Source organism: Coturnix japonica, unplaced genomic scaffold (assembly GCF_054131305.1).
Source record: "Coturnix japonica strain WE unplaced genomic scaffold, WE-NBRP24 Scf083, whole genome shotgun sequence".
NCBI classification, from domain to species: Eukaryota; Metazoa; Chordata; class Aves; order Galliformes; family Phasianidae; genus Coturnix; species Coturnix japonica.
This window is the reverse complement of record NW_028188986.1, coordinates 40,973-63,317: the sequence shown is the minus strand read 5'-3', so window position 1 is coordinate 63,317 and position 22,345 is coordinate 40,973. Positions and strand designations below refer to the sequence as shown.

General features: G+C 50.4%; 2 protein-coding genes across 10 annotated transcripts in view; both read left to right on the top strand.

Annotated features, from left to right (window-relative positions):
* Window positions 1-13,394, top strand: part of LOC146751492 (large neutral amino acids transporter small subunit 2-like) — a 32,987-nt gene extending 19,593 nt beyond the window's left edge. Inside the window, exons 9-12 of the mRNA XM_085534444.1 lie at window positions 1,476-1,572; window positions 4,878-5,027; window positions 8,366-8,543; window positions 12,036-13,394. The gene's annotated coding sequence lies outside the window, so the exon portion shown is untranslated. The remainder of the gene's footprint in view (window positions 1-1,475; window positions 1,573-4,877; window positions 5,028-8,365; window positions 8,544-12,035) is intronic.
* An 855-nt stretch (window positions 13,395-14,249) lies between these two features.
* LOC107307214 (phosphoenolpyruvate carboxykinase [GTP], mitochondrial) overlaps window positions 14,250-22,345 on the top strand; it is a 45,683-nt gene continuing 37,587 nt past the window's right edge. For 3 of the 9 annotated variants that reach the window (XM_085534466.1, XM_085534459.1, XM_085534467.1), the window contains exons 1-2: window positions 18,189-18,239; window positions 21,641-21,727. In XM_085534466.1, the coding sequence (XP_085390592.1) occupies window positions 18,220-18,239; window positions 21,641-21,727 (107 nt within the window). In that variant the 5' untranslated portion in view covers window positions 18,189-18,219. Of the gene's footprint in view, window positions 14,405-17,976; window positions 18,165-18,188; window positions 18,240-21,640; window positions 21,728-22,345 lie in introns of those variants that run through there. The other 6 variants (XM_085534468.1, XM_085534460.1, XM_085534464.1 and 3 more) reach the window with 5 other exon arrangements.

Here is a 22,345-nt window from a genome sequence, read left to right as displayed (position 1 = left end):
CCCATATCCCCCCATAGACATCCCATAGACACCCCATAGCTGCCCCATAGACACCCCATATAGACACCCCATAGATACCCCATAGACACCCCATAGCTGCCCCATAGACACCCCATAGACACCCCATAGCTGCCCCATAGACACCCCATATCCCCCCATATCCCCCCATAGACACCCCATATCCCCCCATAGACACCCCATAGACACCCCATAGCTGCCCCATAGACACGCCATAGACACCCCATAAGGACCCCATAGGATCCCCATAGGGTCCCCATAGACACCCCGTAGCCGCCCCATAGAGCCCCATAGAAACCCCATAGCTGCCCCATAGACACCCCATATCCCCCCATATCCCCCCATAGACACCCCATAGACACCTCATAGCCATCCCATAGCCACCCCATAGACACCCCATAGGATCCCCATAGACACCCTATAGACACCCCATTGAGACCCCATAGAGTCCCCATAGACACCCCATAGCTGCCCCATATCCCCCCATATCCCCCCATAGACAGCCCATATCCCCCCATATAACCCCATATAACCCCATATCCCCCATATCTCCCCATATCCCCCCATAGACACCCCATAGTGCCCCATATCTCCCCATATCCACCCCATATCCCCCATATACCTGCATATCCCCCCATATCACCCTATACACACCCCATATCCCCCCATATCCCCTATAGACACCCCATATCCCCCTATATCCCCCCATATACCCCCATAGACATCCCATATCTTCCCCTACTGACCCCATATCCCCCCATAACCCCATATATCCCCCATATCCCCCCATATCCCCCCATATCCCCCCATAGACACCCCATATCCCCCCTATATCCCCCCATATCCCCCCATATAACCCCATATATCCCCCATATCCCCCCTATATCCCCCCATAGACACCTCATATCCCCCCATATCCCCCCATAGACACCCCATATCCCCCCATATCCCCCTATATAACCCCATATCCCCCCATAGACACCCATAGACACCCCATATCCCCTCATATCCCCCCATATCCCCCCTATATCCCCTATATCCCCCCATAGACACCCCATATCTTCCCCTACTGACCCCATATCCCCCCATAACCCCCTATATATCCCCCATATCCCCTATATCCCCCCATATAACCCCATATATCCCCCCATATCCCCACATAGACACCCCATATCTCCCCATATACCCCCATAGACATCCCATATCTCCCCATATACCCCCATAGACATCCCATATCCCCCCATATCCCCCCATAGACACCCCATATCTTCCCCTACTGACCCCATATCCCCCCATAACCCCCTATATAACCCCGTATCCCCCATATCCCCCCATATCTCCCATATATCCCCCCTATATCCCCCCATATCCCCTATATCCCCCCATATAACCCCATATATCCCCCCATAACCCCCTATATAACCCCATATCCCCTATATCCCCTCTATCCCCTATAGGTTGTTCTATGCTGGTGCCCGTCGGGGTCACCTCCCGGCCCTATTGGCCATGATCCACGTGGACAGGAAGACCCCAGTGCCGGCCCTACTGGTCACTGTAGGTTATGGGGGGATATGGGGGGATATGGGTGGATATAGGGGGATATGGGGTGTCTATGGGGGGATATGGGGGGATATGGGGTGTCTGTGGGGGGATATAGGGGGATATGGGGTGTCTATGGGGGGATATGGGGTTATATGGGGGGATATGGGGGGTATTGGGGGGATATGGGGTGTCTATGGGGGGATATGGGGCACTATGGGGTGTCTATGGGGGGATATGGGGGGATATGGGGTGTCTATGGGGGGATGTGGGGGGATATGGGGTGTCTATGGGGGGATATGGGGGCATATGGGGTGTCTATGGGGCTCTATGGGGTGTCTATGGGGAGATATGGGGAGATATGGGGGGATATGGGGTGTCTGTGGGGGGATATGGGGTGACTATGGGGGATATAGGGGGATATGGGGTGACTATGGGGCATATGGGGTGTCTATGTGGGGATATGGGGGGATATGGGATGTCTATGGGGCTCTATGTGGGGATATGGGGTGGTATGGGGTGTTTATGGGGTTCTATGGGGGGATATGGAGTGTCTAAGGGGCACTATGGGGTGTCTATGGGGGGATATGGGGTCTCTGTGGGGGCATATGGGTCTCTATGGGTCCCTATATCCCCCTATATCCCTCTATGTGTCCCTGTAACCCTCTATGGGTTCCTATGTGTCCCTATGGGTCTCTATGTGTCTCTATGGGTCTCTATGGGTCTCTATGTGTCCCTATATCCCTCTATATCCCCTATATCCCTCTATGGGGTCTCTATGTGTCCCTATATCCCTCTATGTGTCTCTATATGTCCCTATGGGTCTCTATGTATCTCTATGGGTCCCTATATCCCCCATATCCCCTATATGTCCCTATATCCCCTATATCCCCTATATGTGCCTATATGTCCCTATATGTCCCTATATCCCCTATATCCCCTATATCCTCTATATCCCCTATATCCCCTATATCACCTATATCCCCTACATCCCCTATATGTCCCTATATCCCCTATATGTCCCTATATCCCCTATATCCCCTATATGTCCCTATATCCCCTATATCCCCTATATCCCTATATGTCCCTATACCCCCTATATCCCCTATATCCCCTATATGTCCCTATATCCCCTATATCCCCTATATCCCTATATGTCCCTATACCCCCTATATCCCCTATATCCCCTATATGTCCCTATATCCCCTATATCCCCTATATCCCTATATGTCCCTATACCCCCTATATCCCCTATATCCCCTATATGTCCCTATATCCCCTATATCCCCTATATCCCTATATGTCCCTATACCCCCTATATCCCCTATATCCCCTATATGTCCCTATATCCCCTATATCCCCTATATGTCCCTATATCCCCTATATGTGCCTATATGTCCCTATATCCCCTATATGTCCCTATATCCCCTATATCCCCTATATGTCCCTATATCCCCTATATCCCCTATATCCCCTATATCCCCTATATCCCCTATATCCCCTATATGTCCCTATACCCCCTATATCCCCTATATGTCCCTATATCCCCTATATCCCCTATATGTCCCTATATGTCCCTATATCCCCTATATGTCCCTATATGTCCCTATATCCCCTATATCCCCTATATGTCCCTATATCCCCTATATCCCCTATACCCCCTATATCCCCTATATGTCCCTATATCCCCTATACCCCGTATATCCCCTGTATCCCCTATACCCCCTATATCCCCTATACCCCCTATACCCCCTATATCCCCTATATCCCCTATATCCCCTATATCCCCTATATCCCCTATATCCCCTATATCCCCTATATCCCCTATATGTCCCTATATCCCCTATATCCCCTATATCCCCTATATGTCCCTATATGTCCCTATACCCCCTATACCCCCTATACCCCCTATACCCCCTATATCCCCTATATCCCCTATATCCCCTATATCCCCTATATGTCCCTATATGTCCCTATACCCCCTATACCCCCTATATCCCCTATATCCCCTATATGTCCCTATATGTCCCTATACCCCCTATACCCCCTATATCCCCTATACCCCCTATATCCCCTATATCCCCTATATCCCCTATATCCCCTATATCCCCTATATGTCCCTATATGTCCCTATATCCCCTATATCCCCTATATCCCCTATATGTCCCTATATACCCTATATCCCCTATATGTCCCTATATACCCTATATGTCCCTATATCCCCTATATCCCCTATATCCCCTATATGTCCCTATATCCCCTATATCCCCTATATCCCCCATATCCCCTATATGTCCCTATATCCCCTATATCCCCCATATCCCCTATATGTCCCTATATCCCCTATATCCCCTATATCCCCTATATGTCCCTATATCCCCTATACCCCCTATATCCCCTATATCCCCTATATGTCCCTATATCCCCTATATGTCCCTATATCCCCTATATCCCCTATATGTCCCTATATGTCCCTATATGTCCCTATATGTCCCTATATGTCCCTATATGTCCCTATATCCCCTATATCCCCTATATGTCCCTATATGTCCCTATATCCCCTATATCCCCTATATGTCCCTATATCCCCTATATCCCCTATATGTCCCTATATGTCCCTATATCCCCTATATCCCCTATATCCCCTATATGTCCCTATATGTCCCTATATCCCCTATATCCCCTATATCCCCTATATGTCCCTATATCCCCTATATCCCCTATATCCCCTATATGTCCCTATATCCCCTATATCCCCTATATCCCCTATATCCCCTATATCCCCTATATGTCCCTATATGTCCCTATATCCCCTATATCCCCTATATCCCCTATATGTCCCTATATGTCCCTATATCCCCTATATCCCCTATATGTCCCTATATGTCCCTATATCCCCTATACCCCCTATACCCCCTATATCCCCTATACCCCCTATATCCCCTATATGTCCCTATATCCCCTATATCCCCTATACCCCCTATATCCCCTATATGTCCCTATATCCCCTATATGTCCCTATATCCCCTATATGTCCCTATATCCCCTATATCCCCTATATCCCCTATATGTCCCTATATCCCCTATATCCCCTATATCCCCTATATCCCCTATATCCCCTATATGTCCCTATATGTCCCTATATCCCCTATATCCCCTATATCCCCTATATGTCCCTATATGTCCCTATATCCCCTATATCCCCTATATGTCCCTATATCCCCTATATGTCCCTATATGTCCCTATATCCCCTATATCCCCTATATCCCCTATATCCCCTATATCCCCTATATCCCCTATATGTCCCTATATGTCTCAGTGTATCACCACGGTGCTGATGCTGGTCACTGGTGACATCTACACGCTCATTAATTACGTGGGCATCGTTAACCACGTGTGGTACGGGGTCACCGTCACCGCCCTGCTCATACTGCGACGACAGAGACCCCATATGGCACGGCCCATCAAGGTACGGCCCCATAGCGACCCATAGACCCCTATAGACCCCATAGATACCCCATAGACCCCATAGATACCCCATAGACCCCATATGGCACGGCCCATCAAGGTACGGCCCCATAGCGACCCCATATACCCCTATAGACCCCATAGATACCCCATAGACCCCATAGATACCCTATAGACCCCATAGATACCCTATAGACCCCATAGATACCCCATAGACCCCATAGACACCCCATAGATACCCCATAGACCCCACATGGCACGGCCCATCAAGGTACGGCCCCATAGCGACCCCATATACCCCTATAGACCCCATAGATACCCCATAGACCCCATAGATACCCCATAGATACCCCATAGATACCCCATAGACCCCATATGGCACGGCCCATCAAGGTACGGCCCCATAGCGACCCATAGCGACCCATAGATACCCCATAGATACCCCATAGATACCCTATAGACCCCATAGATACCCCATAGATACCCCATAGACCCCATAGATACCCTATAGACCCCATAGATACCCCATAGACCCCATATGGCACGGCCCATCAAGGTACGGCCCCATAGCGACCCATAGCGACCCATAGATACCCCATAGATACCCCATATAACCCTATAGATACCCCATATCCCCCATAGACGCCCCATATCCCCCTATAGACACCCCATAGATACCCCATAGACCCCATATGGCACGGCCCATCAAGGTACGGCCCCATAGCGACACATAGAGCCCCATAGATACCCCATAGATACCCCATAGACCCCATAGATACCCTATAGACCCCATAGATACCCTATAGACCCCATAGATACCCTATAGACCCATATGGCACGGCCCATCAAGGTACGGCCCCATAGCGACACATAGCGACCCATAGATACCCCATAGATACCCCATAGATACCCCATAGACCCCATAGATACCCTATAGACCCCATAAATACCCTATACACCCCTATATATACCCCATATACCCCCATATCCACCTATAGATACCCCATAGACCCCCATAGACACCCCATATCCCCCCATATCCCCCTATAGATACCACATAGACCCCATATCCCCCAATAGATACCCCATATCCCCCCATAGACACCCCATATCCCCCCTTATCTCCCCCATATTTCCCTATAGATACCCCATAGACCCCATAAGACCCCATACATTCCCCATAGATACCCCATAGTGCCCCATATCCCCCCATATCCCCCTATAGATATCCCATAAACCCCATAAGACCCCATAAGACCCCATATCCTCCAATAGACACCCCATATCCCCCATATCCCCCCATAGCTGCCCCATATCCCCCTATAGATACCCCATAGACCCCATATCCCCCATATCCCCCTATAGATACCCCACAGACCCCATAGACCCCTATAGATACCCCATATCCCCCATATCCCCCTATAGATATCCCATATACCCCATAGACCACATAAGACCCCATATGCCCCCATAGACACCCCATATCCCCCTATAGATACCCCATAGACCACATATCCCCCTGTATCTCCCCCATAGACCCCATATCCCCCCATAGACACCCATATCCCCCCATATTCCCCCATAGACCCCATATCCCCCTATAGATATCCCATAAACCCCATAAGACCCCATAAGACCCCATATCCCCCCATAGACACCCCATATCCCCCCATAGACACCTCATATCCCCCCATATCCCCCTATAGATACCCCACAGACCCCATAGACCCCTATAGATACCCCATATCCCCCATATCCCCCTATAGATACCCCATATCCCCCATAGACACCCCATATCCCCCTATAGACACCCCATAGATACCCCATAGACCCCATAGACACCCCATATCCCCCTATAGACACCACATAGATACCCCATAGACCCCATATGGCACGGCCCATCAAGGTACAGCCCCATAGCGACCCATAGCGACCCATAGATACCCCATAGATACCCTATAGACCCCATAGATACCCCATAGACCCCATATGGCACGGCCCATCAAGGTACGGCCCCATAGCGACCCCATATACCCCTATAGACCCCATAGATACCCCATAGACCCCATATGGCACGGCCCATCAAGGTACGGCCCCATAGCGACCCCATATACCCCTATAGACCCCATAGATACCCCATAGACCCCATAGATACCCTATAGACCCCATAGATACCCCATAGATACCCCATAGATACCCCATAGACCCCATAGATACCCCATATCCCCCATAGACACCCCATATACCCCTATAGATACCCCATAGATACCCCATAGATACCCCATAGACCCCACATGGCACGGCCCATCAAGGTACGGCCCCATAGCGACCCATAGAGCCCCATAGATACCCCATAGATACCCCATATACCCCATATCCCCCTATAGACCCCATAGATACCCCATAGACCCCATAGATACCCCATAGACCCCATAGATACCCTATAGACACCATAGATACCCCATAGACCCCATAGATACCCTATAGACCCCATAGATACCCCATATACCCCCATATCCCCCTATAGATACCCCATAGACCACATATGGCACGGCCCATCAAGGTACGGCCCCATAGCGACCCATAGCGACCCATAGATACCCCATAGATACCCCATAGACCCCATAGATACCCTATAGACCCCCATATACCCCTATAGATACCCCATAGACCCCATAAGACCCCATATACCCCTATAGATACCCCATATACCCCATAGACACCCCATATCCCCCTATAGACACCCCATAGATACCCCATAGACCCCATATGGCACGTCCCATCAAGGTACGGCCCCATAGCGACCCATAGGGACCCATAGATACCCCATAGATACCCTATAGACCCCCATATCCCCCCATAGACACCCCATATCCCCCATATCCCCCCATAGACACCCCATATCCCCCCATAGACACCCCATATCCCCCATATCTCCTCCATATCCCCCCATAGACACCCCATATCCCCCCATAGACACCCCATATCCCCCCATAGACACCCCATATCCCCCCATATCCCCCCATAGACACCCCATATCCCCCTATATCTCCCCATATTACCCCATAGACACCCCATATCCCCCCATAGACACCCTATATCCCCCCATATCCCCCCATAGACACCCCATATCCCCCCATAGACACCCCATATCCCCCATAGACACCCCATATCCCCCCATATCCCCCCATATCCCCCCATATCCCCCCATATCCCCCCATAGACACCCCATATCCCCCCATATCCCCCCATAGACACCCCATATCCCCTATAGACACCCCATATCCCCCCATATCTCCCCCTATATCCCCCTATATCCCCCCATATAACCCCCTATAGGTCCCGCTGTGGGTCCCGCTGCTGTTCATGCTGCAGTGGCTGGTGCTGCTGCTCTTCTCTCTCTGGGCTGAGCCCTGGGTTTGTTCTATGGCCGCCGCCGTCACCTTGGGGGGGGTCCCCCTATATCTGCTGGGGGTCAGGTGGGCTCAAAGGCTGCCGGCCCTACAGCGAGCAATGGGTGAGGATATAGGGGATATGGGGGGATATGGGGTTCTATGGGGGGATATGGGGTGTCTATGGGGGGATATGGGGGGATATGGGGTGTCTATGGGGGGATATGGGGTGTCTATGGGGGTCTATGGGGCTCTATTGGGTATCTGTGGGGCTCTATGGGGGGCTATGGGGGGATATGGGGTATTTATGGGGCTCTATGGGGGGATATGGGGTGTCTATGGGGGGCTATGGGGCTCTATGGGGTATCTATGGGGCTCTATGGGGGGATATGGGGTATATGCGGTGTCTATGGGGAGATATGGGGGGATATGGGGTGTGTATGTGGGTCTATGGGGCTCTATGGGGGGATATGGGGGATATGGGGTGTCTATGGGGGGCTATGGGGGTCCCCCTATATCTGCTGGGGGTCAGGTGGGCTCAAAGGCTGCCAGCCCTACAGCGAGCAATGGGTGAGGATATGGGGTCCTATAAGGGGATATGGGGGGATATGGGGTGTCTATAGGGGGATATGGGGGGATATGGGGTGTCTATGGGGGGATATGGGGGGATATGGGGTGTCTATGGGGAGATATGGGGGGATATGGGGTGTCTATAGGGGGATATGGGGAGATATGGGGTGTCTATGGGGGTCTATGGGGCTCTGTTGGGTATCTATGGGGCTCTATGGGGGGCTATGGGGGGATATGGGGTATTTATGGGGCTCTGTGGGGGGATATGGGGTGTCTATGGGGGTCTATGGGGCTCTATGGGGTATCTATGGGGCTCTAAGGGGGGATATGGGGGGATATGGGGTGTCTATGGGGCTCTATGGGGGTCCCCCTATATCTGCTGGGGGTCAGGTGGGCTCAAAGGCTGCCGGCCCTACAGCGAGCAATGGGTGAGGATATGGGGGATATGGGGGGATATGGGGGGATATGGGGGGATATGGGGTGTCTATGGGGGGATATGGGGTTCTATGGGGGGATATGGGGGGATATGGGGTGTCTATGGGGGGATATGGGGTTCTATGGGGGGATATGGGGGATATGGGGTGTCTATAGGGGGATATGGGGGGATATGGGGTGTCTATAGGGGGATATGGGGTGTCTATGGGGGGATATGGGGGGATATGGGGGGATATGGGGTGTCTATGGGGGGATATGGGGGGATATGGGGTGTCTATAGGGTGATATGGGGGGATATGGGGTGTCTATGGGGGTCTATGGGACTCTATGGGGTATCTATGGGGCTCTATGGGGGGCTATGGGGAGCTATGGGGTATTTATGAGGCTCTATGGGGGGATATGGGGTGTCTATGTGGGTCTATGGGGCTCTATGGGGGGATATGGGGTGTCTATGTGGGTCTATGGGGCTCTATGGGGTATCTATGGGGCTCTATGGGGGGATATGGGGGGATATGGGGGGATATGGGGTGTTTATGGGGTCTATGGGGCTCTATGGGGGTCCCCCTATATCTGCTGGGGGTCAGGTGGGCTCAAAGGCTGCCAGCCCTACAACGAGCAATGGGTGAGGATATAGGGGGATATGGGGGGATATAGGGGGATATGGGGTGTCTATGGGGGTCTATGGGGCTCTATGGGGTATCTTTGGGGCTCTATGGGGGGCTATGGGGGGATATGGGGTATTTATGGGGCTCTATGGGGGGCTATGGTGCTCTATGGGGTATCTATGGGGCTCTATGGGGGGATATGGGGTATTTATGGGGCTCTGTGGGGGGATATGGGGTGTCTATGGGGGTCTATGGGGCTCTATGGGGTATCTATGGGGCTCTATGGGGGGATATGGGGTGTCTATTGGGCTCTATGGGGCTCTATGGGGGTCCCCCTATATCTGCTGGGGGTCAGGTGGGCTCAAAGGCTGCCAGCCCTACAGCGATGTATGGGTAAGGATATGGGGGGATATGGGGGGATATGGGGGGATATGGGGGGATATGGGTTGTCTATGGGGTGCTATAAGGGGATATGGGGTGTCTATGGGGGGATATGGGGGGATATGGGGGTATGTGGGGTGTCTATGGGGGGATATGGGGGGATATGGGGTATCTATGGGGCTCTATGGGGGAATATGGGGGACATGAGGTGTCTATAGGGGGATATGGGGGGATATGGGGTGTCTATGGGGGGATATGGGGGGATATGGGGTGTCTATGGGGGGATATGGGGGGATATGGGGTGTCTATGGGGGGATATGGGGTGTCTATGGGGGGATATGGGTTGTCTATGGGGTCCTATAAGGGGATATGGGGGGACATGGGGTGTCTATGGGGGGATATGGGGGTATGTGGGGTGTCTATGGGGGGATATGGGGGGATATGGGGTGTCTATGGGGGGATATGGGGTGTCTATGGGGGTCTATGGGGCTCTATGGGGGGATATGGGGTGTCTATGTGGGTCTATGGGGCTCTATGGGGTATCTATGGGGCTCTATGGGGGGATATGGGGGATATGGGGTGTCTATTGGGCTCTATGGGGTGCTATGGGGGTCCCCCTATATCTGCTGGGGGTCAGGTGGGCACAAAGGCTGCCAGCCCTACAACGAGCAATGGGTAAAGATATGGGGTTCTATAAGGGGATATGGGGGGATATGGGGTGTCTATGGGGGGATATGGGGGTCTATAGGGGGATATGGGGGGATATGGGGTGTCTATGGGGGGATATGGGGGGATATGGGGGGATATGGGGTGTCTATGGGGGGATATGGGGGGTATATGGGGGGATATGGGGGGCTATGGGGGGCTATGGGGTATTTATGGGGCTCTATGGGGGGCTATGGGGCTCTATGGGGTATCTATGGGGCTCTATGGGGGGATATGGGGGATATGGGGTATCTATGGGGCTCTATGGGGCTCTATGGGGGGATATGGGGGATATGGGGTGTCTATGGGGGGATATGGGGTGTCTATGGGGGGATATGGGGGGATATGGGGGGATATGGGGTGTCTATGGGGGGATATAGGGGGATATGGGGTGTCTATGGGGCTCTATGGGGTATCTATGGGGCTCTATGGGGGGATATGGGGGATATGAGGTGTCTATGGGAGGATATGGGGGGATATGGGGTGTCTATAGGGGGGATATGGGGTGTCTATAGGGGCTATGGGGTGTCTATGGGGGGATATGGGGGGATATGGGGTGTCTATGGGGGGATATGGGGTGTCTATGGGGGGATATGGGGGGATATGGGGTGACTATGGGGATATATGGGGGGATATGGGGTCATATAGGGGGATATGGGGGGATAAAGGGTCACTATGGGGCTATATCAGGGGTTATAGGGTCATATAGGGGGGATATGGGGAGATATGGGGTGTCTATGGGGGGATATGGGGTGTCTATGGGGGGATATGGGGTGTCTATGGGGCTCTATGGGGTGTCTATGGGGGGATATGGGGGGATATGGGGTGTCTATGGGGCTCTATGGGGTGTCTATGGGGGGATATGGGGTGTCTATGGGGCATTTTGGGGTCATTTAATGGGATTTTGGGGTCTCTTTGCAGCCTGGCTGACACTTGTGGGGCAGAAGCTCTTTTTCGTCGTCTACCCCCATAGCGACTCTGAGCCCCATAGCGACACCCAGCCCCATAGCGACACCCAGCCCCATAGCGACCCCCAGCCCCATAGCGATCCCCAGCCCCATAGCAAGCTCCTGCCCCATAGCGACCCCCAGCCCCATAGCGACTCCCAGCCCCATAGCGACACCCAGCCCCATAGCAAGCTCCTGCCCCATAGCGACCCCCAGCCCCATAGCAAGCTCCTGCCCCATAGCGACCCCCAGCCCCATAGCAAGCTCCTGCCCCATAGCGACACCCAGCCCCATAGCGACTCTGAGCCCCATAGCAAGCTCCTGCCCCATAGCGACCCCCAGCCCCATAACGACCCCCAGCCCCATAGCGACCCCCAGCCCCATAGCGACTCTGAGCCCCATAGCAACTCTGAACCCCATAGCGACCCCCAGCCCCATGGCGACTCCCACCCCACAAGTGACTCCCAGCCCCATAGTGAGACCCATAAGTGACTCTCAGCCCTATAAGTGACTCCTCAGCCCTATAAGTGAACCCTCTGCCCCATAAGTGAACCCTCTGCCCCATAAGTGAACCCTCTGCCCCATAGTGAGACCCACAAGTGGTCCCTCTGCCCCATAGTGAGACCCACAAGTGGTCCCTCTGCCCCATAAGTGACCCCTCTGCCCCATAAGTGACCCCTCTGCCCCATAAGTGACTCCTCTGCCCCATAAGTGACCCCTCTGCCCCACAAGTGACCCCTCAGCCCCATAGTGAGACCCACATGTGGTCTCTCAGCCCCATAAGTGACCCCTCTGCCCCATAAGTGAACCCTCTGCCCCATAAGTGAACCCTCAGCCCTATAAGTGAACCCTCTGCCCTATAAGTGAACCCTCAGCCCCATAAGTGACCCCTCAGCCCCATAGGGAGACCTACAAGTGGTCCCTCTGCCCCACAAGTGACCCCTCTGCCCCACAAGTGACCCCTCAGCCCCATAGTGAGACCCACATGTGGTCTCTCAGCCCCATAAGAGACCCCTCTGCCCCATAAGTGACCCCTCTGCCCCATAAGTGACCCCTCTACCCTACAAGTGACTCCTCTGCCCCACTGGGAGACCCACAAGTGGTCTCTCAGCCCCATAAGTGACCCCTCTGCCCCATAAGTTACCCCTCAGCCCCATAGGGAGACCCATAAGTGACTCTCAGCCCCATAGTGAGACCCACAAGTGGTCTCTCTGCCCCATAAGTGACTCCTCTGCCCCACAAGTGCCCCCCCCAGCTGAGCCCTGTGGGGCTGCCCCACACTCCACCCCACAAGTGCCTCCAGCCCCACAGAAATAAAGGTGCTCTCAATGGATACAGGCCCCATTGATGGGGGGGGAGGAAGTGGGGAGGGGTGGGTGGGATCCCTATGGGTCCCTATGGGTCCCTATGGGTCTCTATGGGTCCCTATGGGTCCCTATGGGTCCCTATGTGTCCCTATGGGTCTCTATGTGTCTCTATGGGTCTCTATGGGTCTCTATGGGGTCCCTATGAGTCTCTATGAGTCTCTATGGGTCCCTATGGGTCCCTATGGGTCCCTATGGGGTCCCTATGGGGTCCCTATGGGTCCCTATGGGTCTCTATGGGTCCCTATGTGTCCCTATGGGTCTCTATGGGTCTCTATGGGTCCCTATGGGTCCCTATGGGTCTCTATGGGTCCCTATGGGTCCCTATGGGTCTCTATGGGTCTCTATAGGTCCCTATGGGTCTCTATGGGTCCCTATGGGGTCCCTATGAGTCTCTATGGGTCCCTATGGGGTCCCTATGGGTCCCTATGGGTCCCTATGTGTCTCTATGGGGTCTCTATGGGGTCTCTATGGGTCCCTATGGGGTCCCTATGGGTCTCTATGGGTCCCTATGGGATCTGCCCCATAGATCTGCCCCATAGATCTCTGCCTCCCGGTCGTGCCTCATTAATATTCATTAACTACCTGAACTAACGCTCCCAATGACCGTCAGCTCGGAGTAATTAATATTCATGAGGCCTATCAATATTCATGAGTTTCTTTTCGCGGTCTTCATTAATATTCATGAGCGGCCGCAGCGGTTCCATTGTGGTGAATGAAAGGGGGGGGGAGCAGTATTTTTCTGCCCCAAAATGGCCTAAAAAGCCGCTTTTTTAACAAAAAAAAGACTCAAATCGGTCAGAAAATGATGAAAAAATGCATTTCTGGAGGAATTTGGGCCCAAAAAGGACCAAAATCGGCGGATTTTACCTCAAAAATGGGCGAGTTTTTCCCCTTCAGCGCCGCGCAGTTGAGTCGATCCGAGGGGACAAAATGGCGGCGGCAAGATGGCGGCCACGGCGCGGAGCGGGAAAATGGGGTAAAAAAGGGCAAAATTTGGGTTTTTTTGTGGTTAAAATGGTGGGTTTTGGACATTTTGGGGTGTGGGGAGGGGAAATTTGGGGGAAAAAGTGGAAATTTGGGGTTTTTAGGTGAAAATTTGGGGTTTTTAGGGGGAAAAATGAGGGAAAAATGGGGGATTTCGGGGTTACCTCAGGGGGAGAGGTGGTACCTGAGGGGGGAAAATGGGGTAAAAATGAGCAAAATTGGGACATTTTGTGGTAAAAATGGTGGGTTTTGGATATTTTGGGGTGTGGGGAGGGGAAATTTGGGGGAAAAAAGTGGAAATTTGGGGTTTTTAGGTGAAATTTTGGGGTTTTTAGGGGGAAAAAAGGGGGTAAAATGGGGGTGGTGGAGAGGTTACCTCAGAGGGATGAGAGGGGAAAATTGGGGTAAAAAAGGGCAAAATTGGGGTTTTTTGAGGTAAAAATGGCGGTTTTTGGACATTTTGGGGTGTGGGGATGGGAAATTTGGGGAAAAAAGTGGAAATTTGGGGTTTTTACGTGAAATTTTGATGTTTTTAGGGGGTAAAATGGGGGTGGTGGAGAGGTGACCTCAGGGAGGGGGACTGAGGAAAATTGGGGTAAAAAAGGGCAAAATTGGGGCTTTTTTGTGGTAAAAATGGTGGTTTTTGGACAGTTTGGGGTGGGGGGGATTAAATTTTGGGGGGAAAAAGTGAAATTTTGGGGTTTTTAGGTGAAAATTTGGGGTTTTTAGGGGGAAAAATGGGGTAAAAAAGGGGTAAAATGGGGGTGGTGGAGAGGTTACCTCAGGGAGGGGGACGGGGGAAAATTGGGGTAAAAAAAGGCAAAATTGGGGCTTTTTTGAGGTAAAAATGGTGGTTTTTGGACATTTTGGGGTGTGGGGAGGGGAAAATTGGGGGAAAAAAGTGGAAATTTGGGGTTTTTAGGTGAAAATTTGGGGTTTTTAGGTGGGAAAATGGGGTAAAAAAGGGGTAAAATGGGGGTGGTGGAGAGGTTACCTCAGAGGGACGATGGGGGAAAATTGGGGTAAAAAAGGGCAAAATTGGGGTTTTTTGAGGTAAAAATGGTGGTTTTTGGACATTTTCGGGTGTGGGGAGGGGAAATTTGGGGGAAAAAAGTGGAAATTTGGGGTTTTTAGGTGAAAATTTGGGGTTTTTAGGGGGAAAAAAAGGGGTAAAATGGGGGTGGTGGAGAGGTTACCTCAGGGGGGATGAGAGGGGAAAATTGGGGTAAAAGAGGGCAAAATTGGGACATTTTGTGGTAAAAATGGTGGGTTTTGGACATTTTTGGGGTGTTGGGAGGGGAAATTTGGGGGGAAAAAGTGGAAATTTGGGGTTTTTAGGTGAAAATTTGGGGTTTTTAGGGGGAAAAAAGGGGGAAAATGGGGGTGGTGGAGAGGTTACCTCAGAGGGACGATGGGGGAAAATTGGGGTAAAAAAGGGCAAAATTGGGGTTTTTTGAGGTAAAAATGGTGGTTTTTGGATATTTTGGGGTGTGGGGAGGGGAAATTTGGGGGGAAAAAGTGGAAATTTGGGGTTTTTAGGTGAAATTTTGGGTTTTTTATGGGGAAAAATGGGGGTAAAAAAGGGGTAAAATGGGGGTGGTGGAGAGGTTACCTCAGAGGGACGATGGGGGAAAATTGGGGTAAAAATGGGCAAAATTGGGGTTTTTTGTGGTAAAAATGGTGGTTTTTGGATATTTTCGGGTGTGGGGAGGGGAAATTTGGGGGGAAAAGTGGAAATTTGGGGTTTTTAGGTGAAAATTTGGGGTTTTTAGGGGGAAAAAAGGGGTAAAATGGGGGTGGTGGAGAGGTTACCTCAGGGAGGGGGACTGAGGAAAATTGGGGTAAAAAAGGGCAAAATTGGGGTTTTTTGAGGTAAAAATGGTGGTTTTTGGATATTTTGGGGTGTGGGGAGGGGAAATTTGGGGTAAAAAAGTGGAAATTTGGGGTTGTTATGGGGAGAAATGGGGTAAAAAAGGGCAAAATTGGGGCAATTAGGAGTAAAAATGGTGGTTTTGGGGTGTTGGCCTAAAATGGCCAATTTTGGGGTTTTGTGGGTGAAAAATGGGGCAAAAATTGTCGATTTTGGTTTTTTTTGGTGTGAAAAATGTCAAATTTTGGGGTTTTTGGGTGAAAAATGGGGTAAAAAAGGCCAATTTTAAGGGTTTTAGTGACAAAAATGGCCAATTTTGGGATATTTGGGGTGAAAAATGTCAATTTTGGGGGTTTTTGGGTGAAAAATGGGGCAAAAATGGTCAATTTGGGGTTTTTTTGGTGTGAAAATGTCAAATTTGGGGGTTTTTGGGGTGAAAAATGGGGTAAAAATGGCCAATTTGGGGATTTTTGGGGTGAAAAATGACAATTTTGGGGGGTTTAGGTGAAAAATGTCCAATTTTAAGGGTTTTGGGGGTGAAAAATGACAATTTTGGGGGTTTTTGGGTGAAAAATGGGGTAAAAATGGTCATTTTAGGGGTTTTGGGGTGAAAAATGACCAATGTTGGGGTTTTTGGGGTGAAATTTGGGGCAAAAATGGCCAATTTTGGGGGTTTTAGTGACAAAAATGGCCAATTTTGGGGTTTTTGGGGTGAAAAATGACCAATTTTGGGGGTTTTGGGGTGAAAAATGGGGTAAAAATGGCCATTTTTGGGGTTTTAGTGACAAAAATGGCAAATTTTGGGGGTTTTGGAGTGAAATTTGGGGCAAAAATGGCCAATTTTGGGTTTTTGGTGTAAAAAAATATCAAATTTTTGAATTTTGGGGTGAAAAATGGGGTAAAAATGGCCAGTTTTGGGGTTTTGGGGGTGAAATTTGGGTGAAAAATGGCCATTTTTGGGGTTTTAATGTCAAAAATGGCCAATTTGGGGGGTTTTGGGGTGAAAAATGGGGTAAAAATGGTCAATTTTGGGGTTTTTTGGCGTGAAAAATGACAATTTTTGGGGTTTTTTGGGTGAAAAATGTCAAATTTTGGGGTTTTTGGGGTGAAATTTGGGGCAAAAATGGTCAATTTTGGGGTTTTTGGGGTGAAAAATGTCATTTTTGGGGGTTTGGGGGTGAAAAATGACCAATTTTGGGGTTTTTTTTGGTGAAAATGGGGTAAAAATAGTCAAATTTGGGGTTTTGGCGTGAAAAATGACAATTTTGGGGGTTTTTTGGGTGAAAAATGTCAAATTTTGGGGTTTTTGGGGTGAAATTTGGGGCAAAAATGGTCAATTTTGGGGTTTTTGGGGTGAAAAATATCAAATTTTGGAGTTTTGGGGTGAAAAATTGGGTGAAAATGGCCAATTTTGGGGGTTTTGGGATGAAAAATGGGGCAAAAATGGCCAATTTTGGGTTTTTGGGGGTGAAAAATGTCAAATTTTGGGGTTTTTGGGATGAATTTTGGGTCAAAAATGGCCAATTTTGGGTTTTTGGTGTAAAAAATATCAAATTTTAGGATTTTGGGGTGAAAAATACCCAATTTGGGAGTGAAAAATGGGTCTAAAAATGCTCATTTTGGGGTCAATGGGGGGAGGTGTAAAAATGGGTCAAAATCAGGCGATTTTGGGTCATTTTGGGCTTGTTTATGAGGTTTCTCAGGTCGGACTTTACCCTTCGGCCGCGTGGATTATTTACCTTGGACCTTGAGCAAACAGCGCCTCTGATTGGCTGCCGCCACGCCCCGCCCCCTCCTCCGATTGGCTCCCATTGGCTGTCTGACACGCCCCCGATGCTGATTGGTTGAGGGAAGACGGAAGCCCCGCCCACTCGGCTATGGGGTATATAAAGGTGGAAGGGGGGGGGGGGGGGATATGGACAGTGAGGGGGGGAGAGATGCAGCGAGGACTGTGGGGGTATGGGGGGATATGGGGGATATATGGGGTTATATAGGGGATATATGGGGTTATATGGGATTATATGGGGTTATATGGGGGATATATGGGGTTATATGGGGGATATATGGGGTTATATAGGGGATATGGGGGGGATATGGGGTTATATGGGGGGATATGGGGTTATAGGGGGGGATATAGGGGATATGGGGGGATATGGCATTATATGGGATATATAGGGGGATATGGGGTGTCTGTGGGGGGATATGGGGTGTATTTGGGGTTATATAGGGGGATATGGGGTGTCTGTGGGGGGATATGGGGTGTCTATGGGGTTATATGGGGGGATATGGGGTGTATATAGGGGATATATGGGGTTATAGGGGGGGATATGGGGTTATATGGGGTTATATAGGGGATATGGGGGGCATGTGGGGGGGATATGGGGTGTATATAGGGTATATGGGGTTATATGGGGGGATATGGGGTGTATATGGGGTTATATGGGGGGATATGGGGTGTCTATGGGGTTATATGGGGGGATATGGGGTTATGGGGGATATGGGGGATATAATGGGGTTATATAGGGGGATATGGGGTTATATGGGATTATATGGGGTTACATGGGGGGGATATGGGGTGTATATAGGGGTTATATGGGGGGGTATGGGGTTATATGGGGGGATATGGGGTTATATGGGGGTTATATAGGGGATATATGGGGTTATATGGGGGGATATGGGGTTATATGGGGGGATATGGGGTTATAGGGGGGGGATATGGGGTTATATAGGGTGTCTAGGGGGGGATATGGGGGATATGGGGTGTATATGGGGGGATATGGGGGTTATATGGGGTTATATGGGGGATATATGGGGTTATATAGGGGATATGGGGGATATATGGGGTTATATAGGGGATATGGGGGGTATATGGGGTTATATAGGGGATATATGGGATTATATGGGGTTATATGGGGGGATATGGGGTTATATGGGATTACATGGGGTTATATGGGGCTATATGGGGGGATATGGGGTTATATGGGGTGTCTATGGGGTTATATGGGGTGTCTATGGGGTTATATGGGGTGTCTATGGGGGGATATGGGGTTATATAGGGGATATAGGGGATATATAGGGGATATGGGCGGATATGGGGTTATATAGGGGATATATGGGGTTATATAGGGGATATAGGGTTATATGGGATTATATGGGGTGTCTATGGGGTTATATGGGGGGATATGGGGGGATATATGGGATTATATGGGGTTATATGGGGGGATATGGGGGGATATGGGGTTATAGGGGGGGATATAGGGGATATGGGGGGATATGGGGTTATATGGGGGGATATGGGGTTATATGGGATTATATGGGATATATAGGGGGATATGGGGTATCTATGGGGGGATATGGGGTTATATGGGATTATATGGGATATATAGGGGGATATGGGGTGTCTATGGGGGGATATGGGGTTATATGGGGGGATATAGGGGGATATAGGGGATATATGGGATTATATGGGGGGATATGGGGTTATATAGGGGGATATGGGGGGATATAGGGGATATATGGGGTTATATAGGGGATATGGGGGGATATGGGGTTATATGGGGGGATATGGGGTTATATGGGGGTTATATGGAAGGATATGGGGTTATATGGGGGGATATGGGATTATATGGGGGGATATGGGGTTATATAGGGGATATATGGGGTTATATGGGGTGTCTATGGGGTTATATGGGGGGATATGGGGTTATATGGGGGATATGGGGGGATATGGGGTTATATGGGGGGATATGGGGTTATAGGGGGGGATATATGGGGTTATATAGGGGATATGGGGGGGATATATGGGGTTATATGGGGGGATATGGGGTATATGGGGTGTATAAAGGGGATATAGGGTTATATAGGGAATATGGGGGGATATGGGGTTATATGGGGGGATATGGGGGAATATGGGGTTATATGGGGGGATATGGGGTTATATGGGGGGATATGGGGTTATATAGGGGATATATAGGATTATATGGGGGGATGTGGGGTTATAAGGGGGAAATGGGGTTATATGGGGTTATAGGGGGATATGGGGTTATATGGGGTTATATAGGGGATATATGGGGTTATATGGGGGGATATGGGGTTATATGGGGGATGTGGGGTTATATAGGGGATATGGGGGGTATATGGGGTTATATAGGGGATATATGGGGTTATATAGGGGATATGGGGGGATATGGGGTTATATGGGGGGGATATGGGGTGTCTATGGGGGGATATGGGGTGTCTATGGGGGGATATGGGGTTATATGGGGGATATGGGGTTATATGGGGGGATATGGGGGATATGGGGGGGATATATGAGGTTATATGGGGGAATATGGGGTTATATGGGATTATATGGGGGGATATGGGGTTATATGGGGTTATATGGGGTTATATAGGGGATATATGGGGTTATATGGGGGGATATGGGGGTTATATGGGGTTAAATGGGATTATATGGGGTTATAGGGGGGGATATGGGGTTATATGGGGTGTGTGGGGGGATATGGGGGGATATGGGGTTATATGAGGGGTATATAGGGGGATATGGGGTTATATGGGGTTATAGGGGGGGATATATGGGGTTATATATGGGATATGGGGTGTCTATGGGGGGATATGGGGTTATATTGGGGGATTTGGGGGGGATATGGGGTTATGGGGGGGATATGGGGGGATATGGGGTGTCTATGGGGGGGATATATGGGGTTATATAGGGGATATGGGGTGTCTATGGGGGGATATGGGGTTATATGGGGGGATATGGGGTTATATGGGGGGATATGGGGTTATATGGGGGGATATGGGGTTAAATGGGGTGTCTATGGGGTTATATGGGGGGATATGGGGGATATATGGGGTTATATAGGGGATATATGGGGTTATATGGGGGGGATATGGGGTTATATGGGGGGATATGGGGTTATGTGGGGGTTATATGGGGTGTCTATGGGGTTATATGGGGTGTCTATGGGGTTATATGGGGTGTCTATGGGGTTATATGGGGTGTCTATGGGGTTATATGGGATATATAGGGGGATATGGGGTTATATGGGGTTATAGGGGAGATATATGGGGATATATATGGGATATGGGGTGTCTATGGGGGGATATGGGGTGTCTATGGAGTGTCTATGGGGGGATATGGGGTGTATATGGGGTTATATGGGATTATATGGGGTTATATGGGGGGATATGGGGTTATATTGGGTTATATAGGGGATATGGGGTGTCTATGGGGTTATATGGGGTGTCTATGGGTGGATATGGGGTGTATATGGGATTATATGAGGTTATAGGGGGGATATGGGGTGTCTATGGTGTCATTTTTGCCCATTTTCTCTGTTTTTCTCCCCATTTTAGCAGCGTGGCGCTGGCCAGGCGCAGTTTGAGCACGTCCTTGTCCTCCCTCCCACCGTCAGCTCGGGACTTTGTGGAGGAGTCGCGCAGGTTGTGCCAACCCAAAGACGGGTGGTTATGGGGGGATATGGGGGAATATGGGGGGATATGGGGGGATATGGGGGGATATGGGGTTATATGGGGGGATATGGGGTTATATGGGGTTATATGGGGTGTCTATGGGGTTATATGGGGGGATATGGGGTGTCTATGGGGGGATATGGGGTGTCTGTGGGGTTATATGGGGGGATATGGGGGGATATGGGGTTATATGGGGGAATATGGGGGGATATGGGGTTATATGGGGTTATATGGGGGGATATGGGGTTATATGGGGGGATATGGGGTTATATGGGGTTATATGGGGGGATATGGGGTTATATGGGGAGATATGGAGTTATATGGGGGGATATGGGGTGTCTGTGGGGATATGGGGGGATATGGGGTGTCTATGGGGTTATATGGGGGGATATGGGGTTATATGGGGGGGTATGGGGGGATATGGGGTGTCTATGGGGCGATCTGGCGGCCATCTTGGCAGCCATCTTGGCTTTCTCTTGGCAGCCATCTTGGCAGCCATCTTGACTTCCTCTTGGCGGCCATCTTGGCGGCCATCTTGGCTTCCTCTTGGCGGACATCTTGGCAGCCATCTTGTCAGCCATCTTGTCA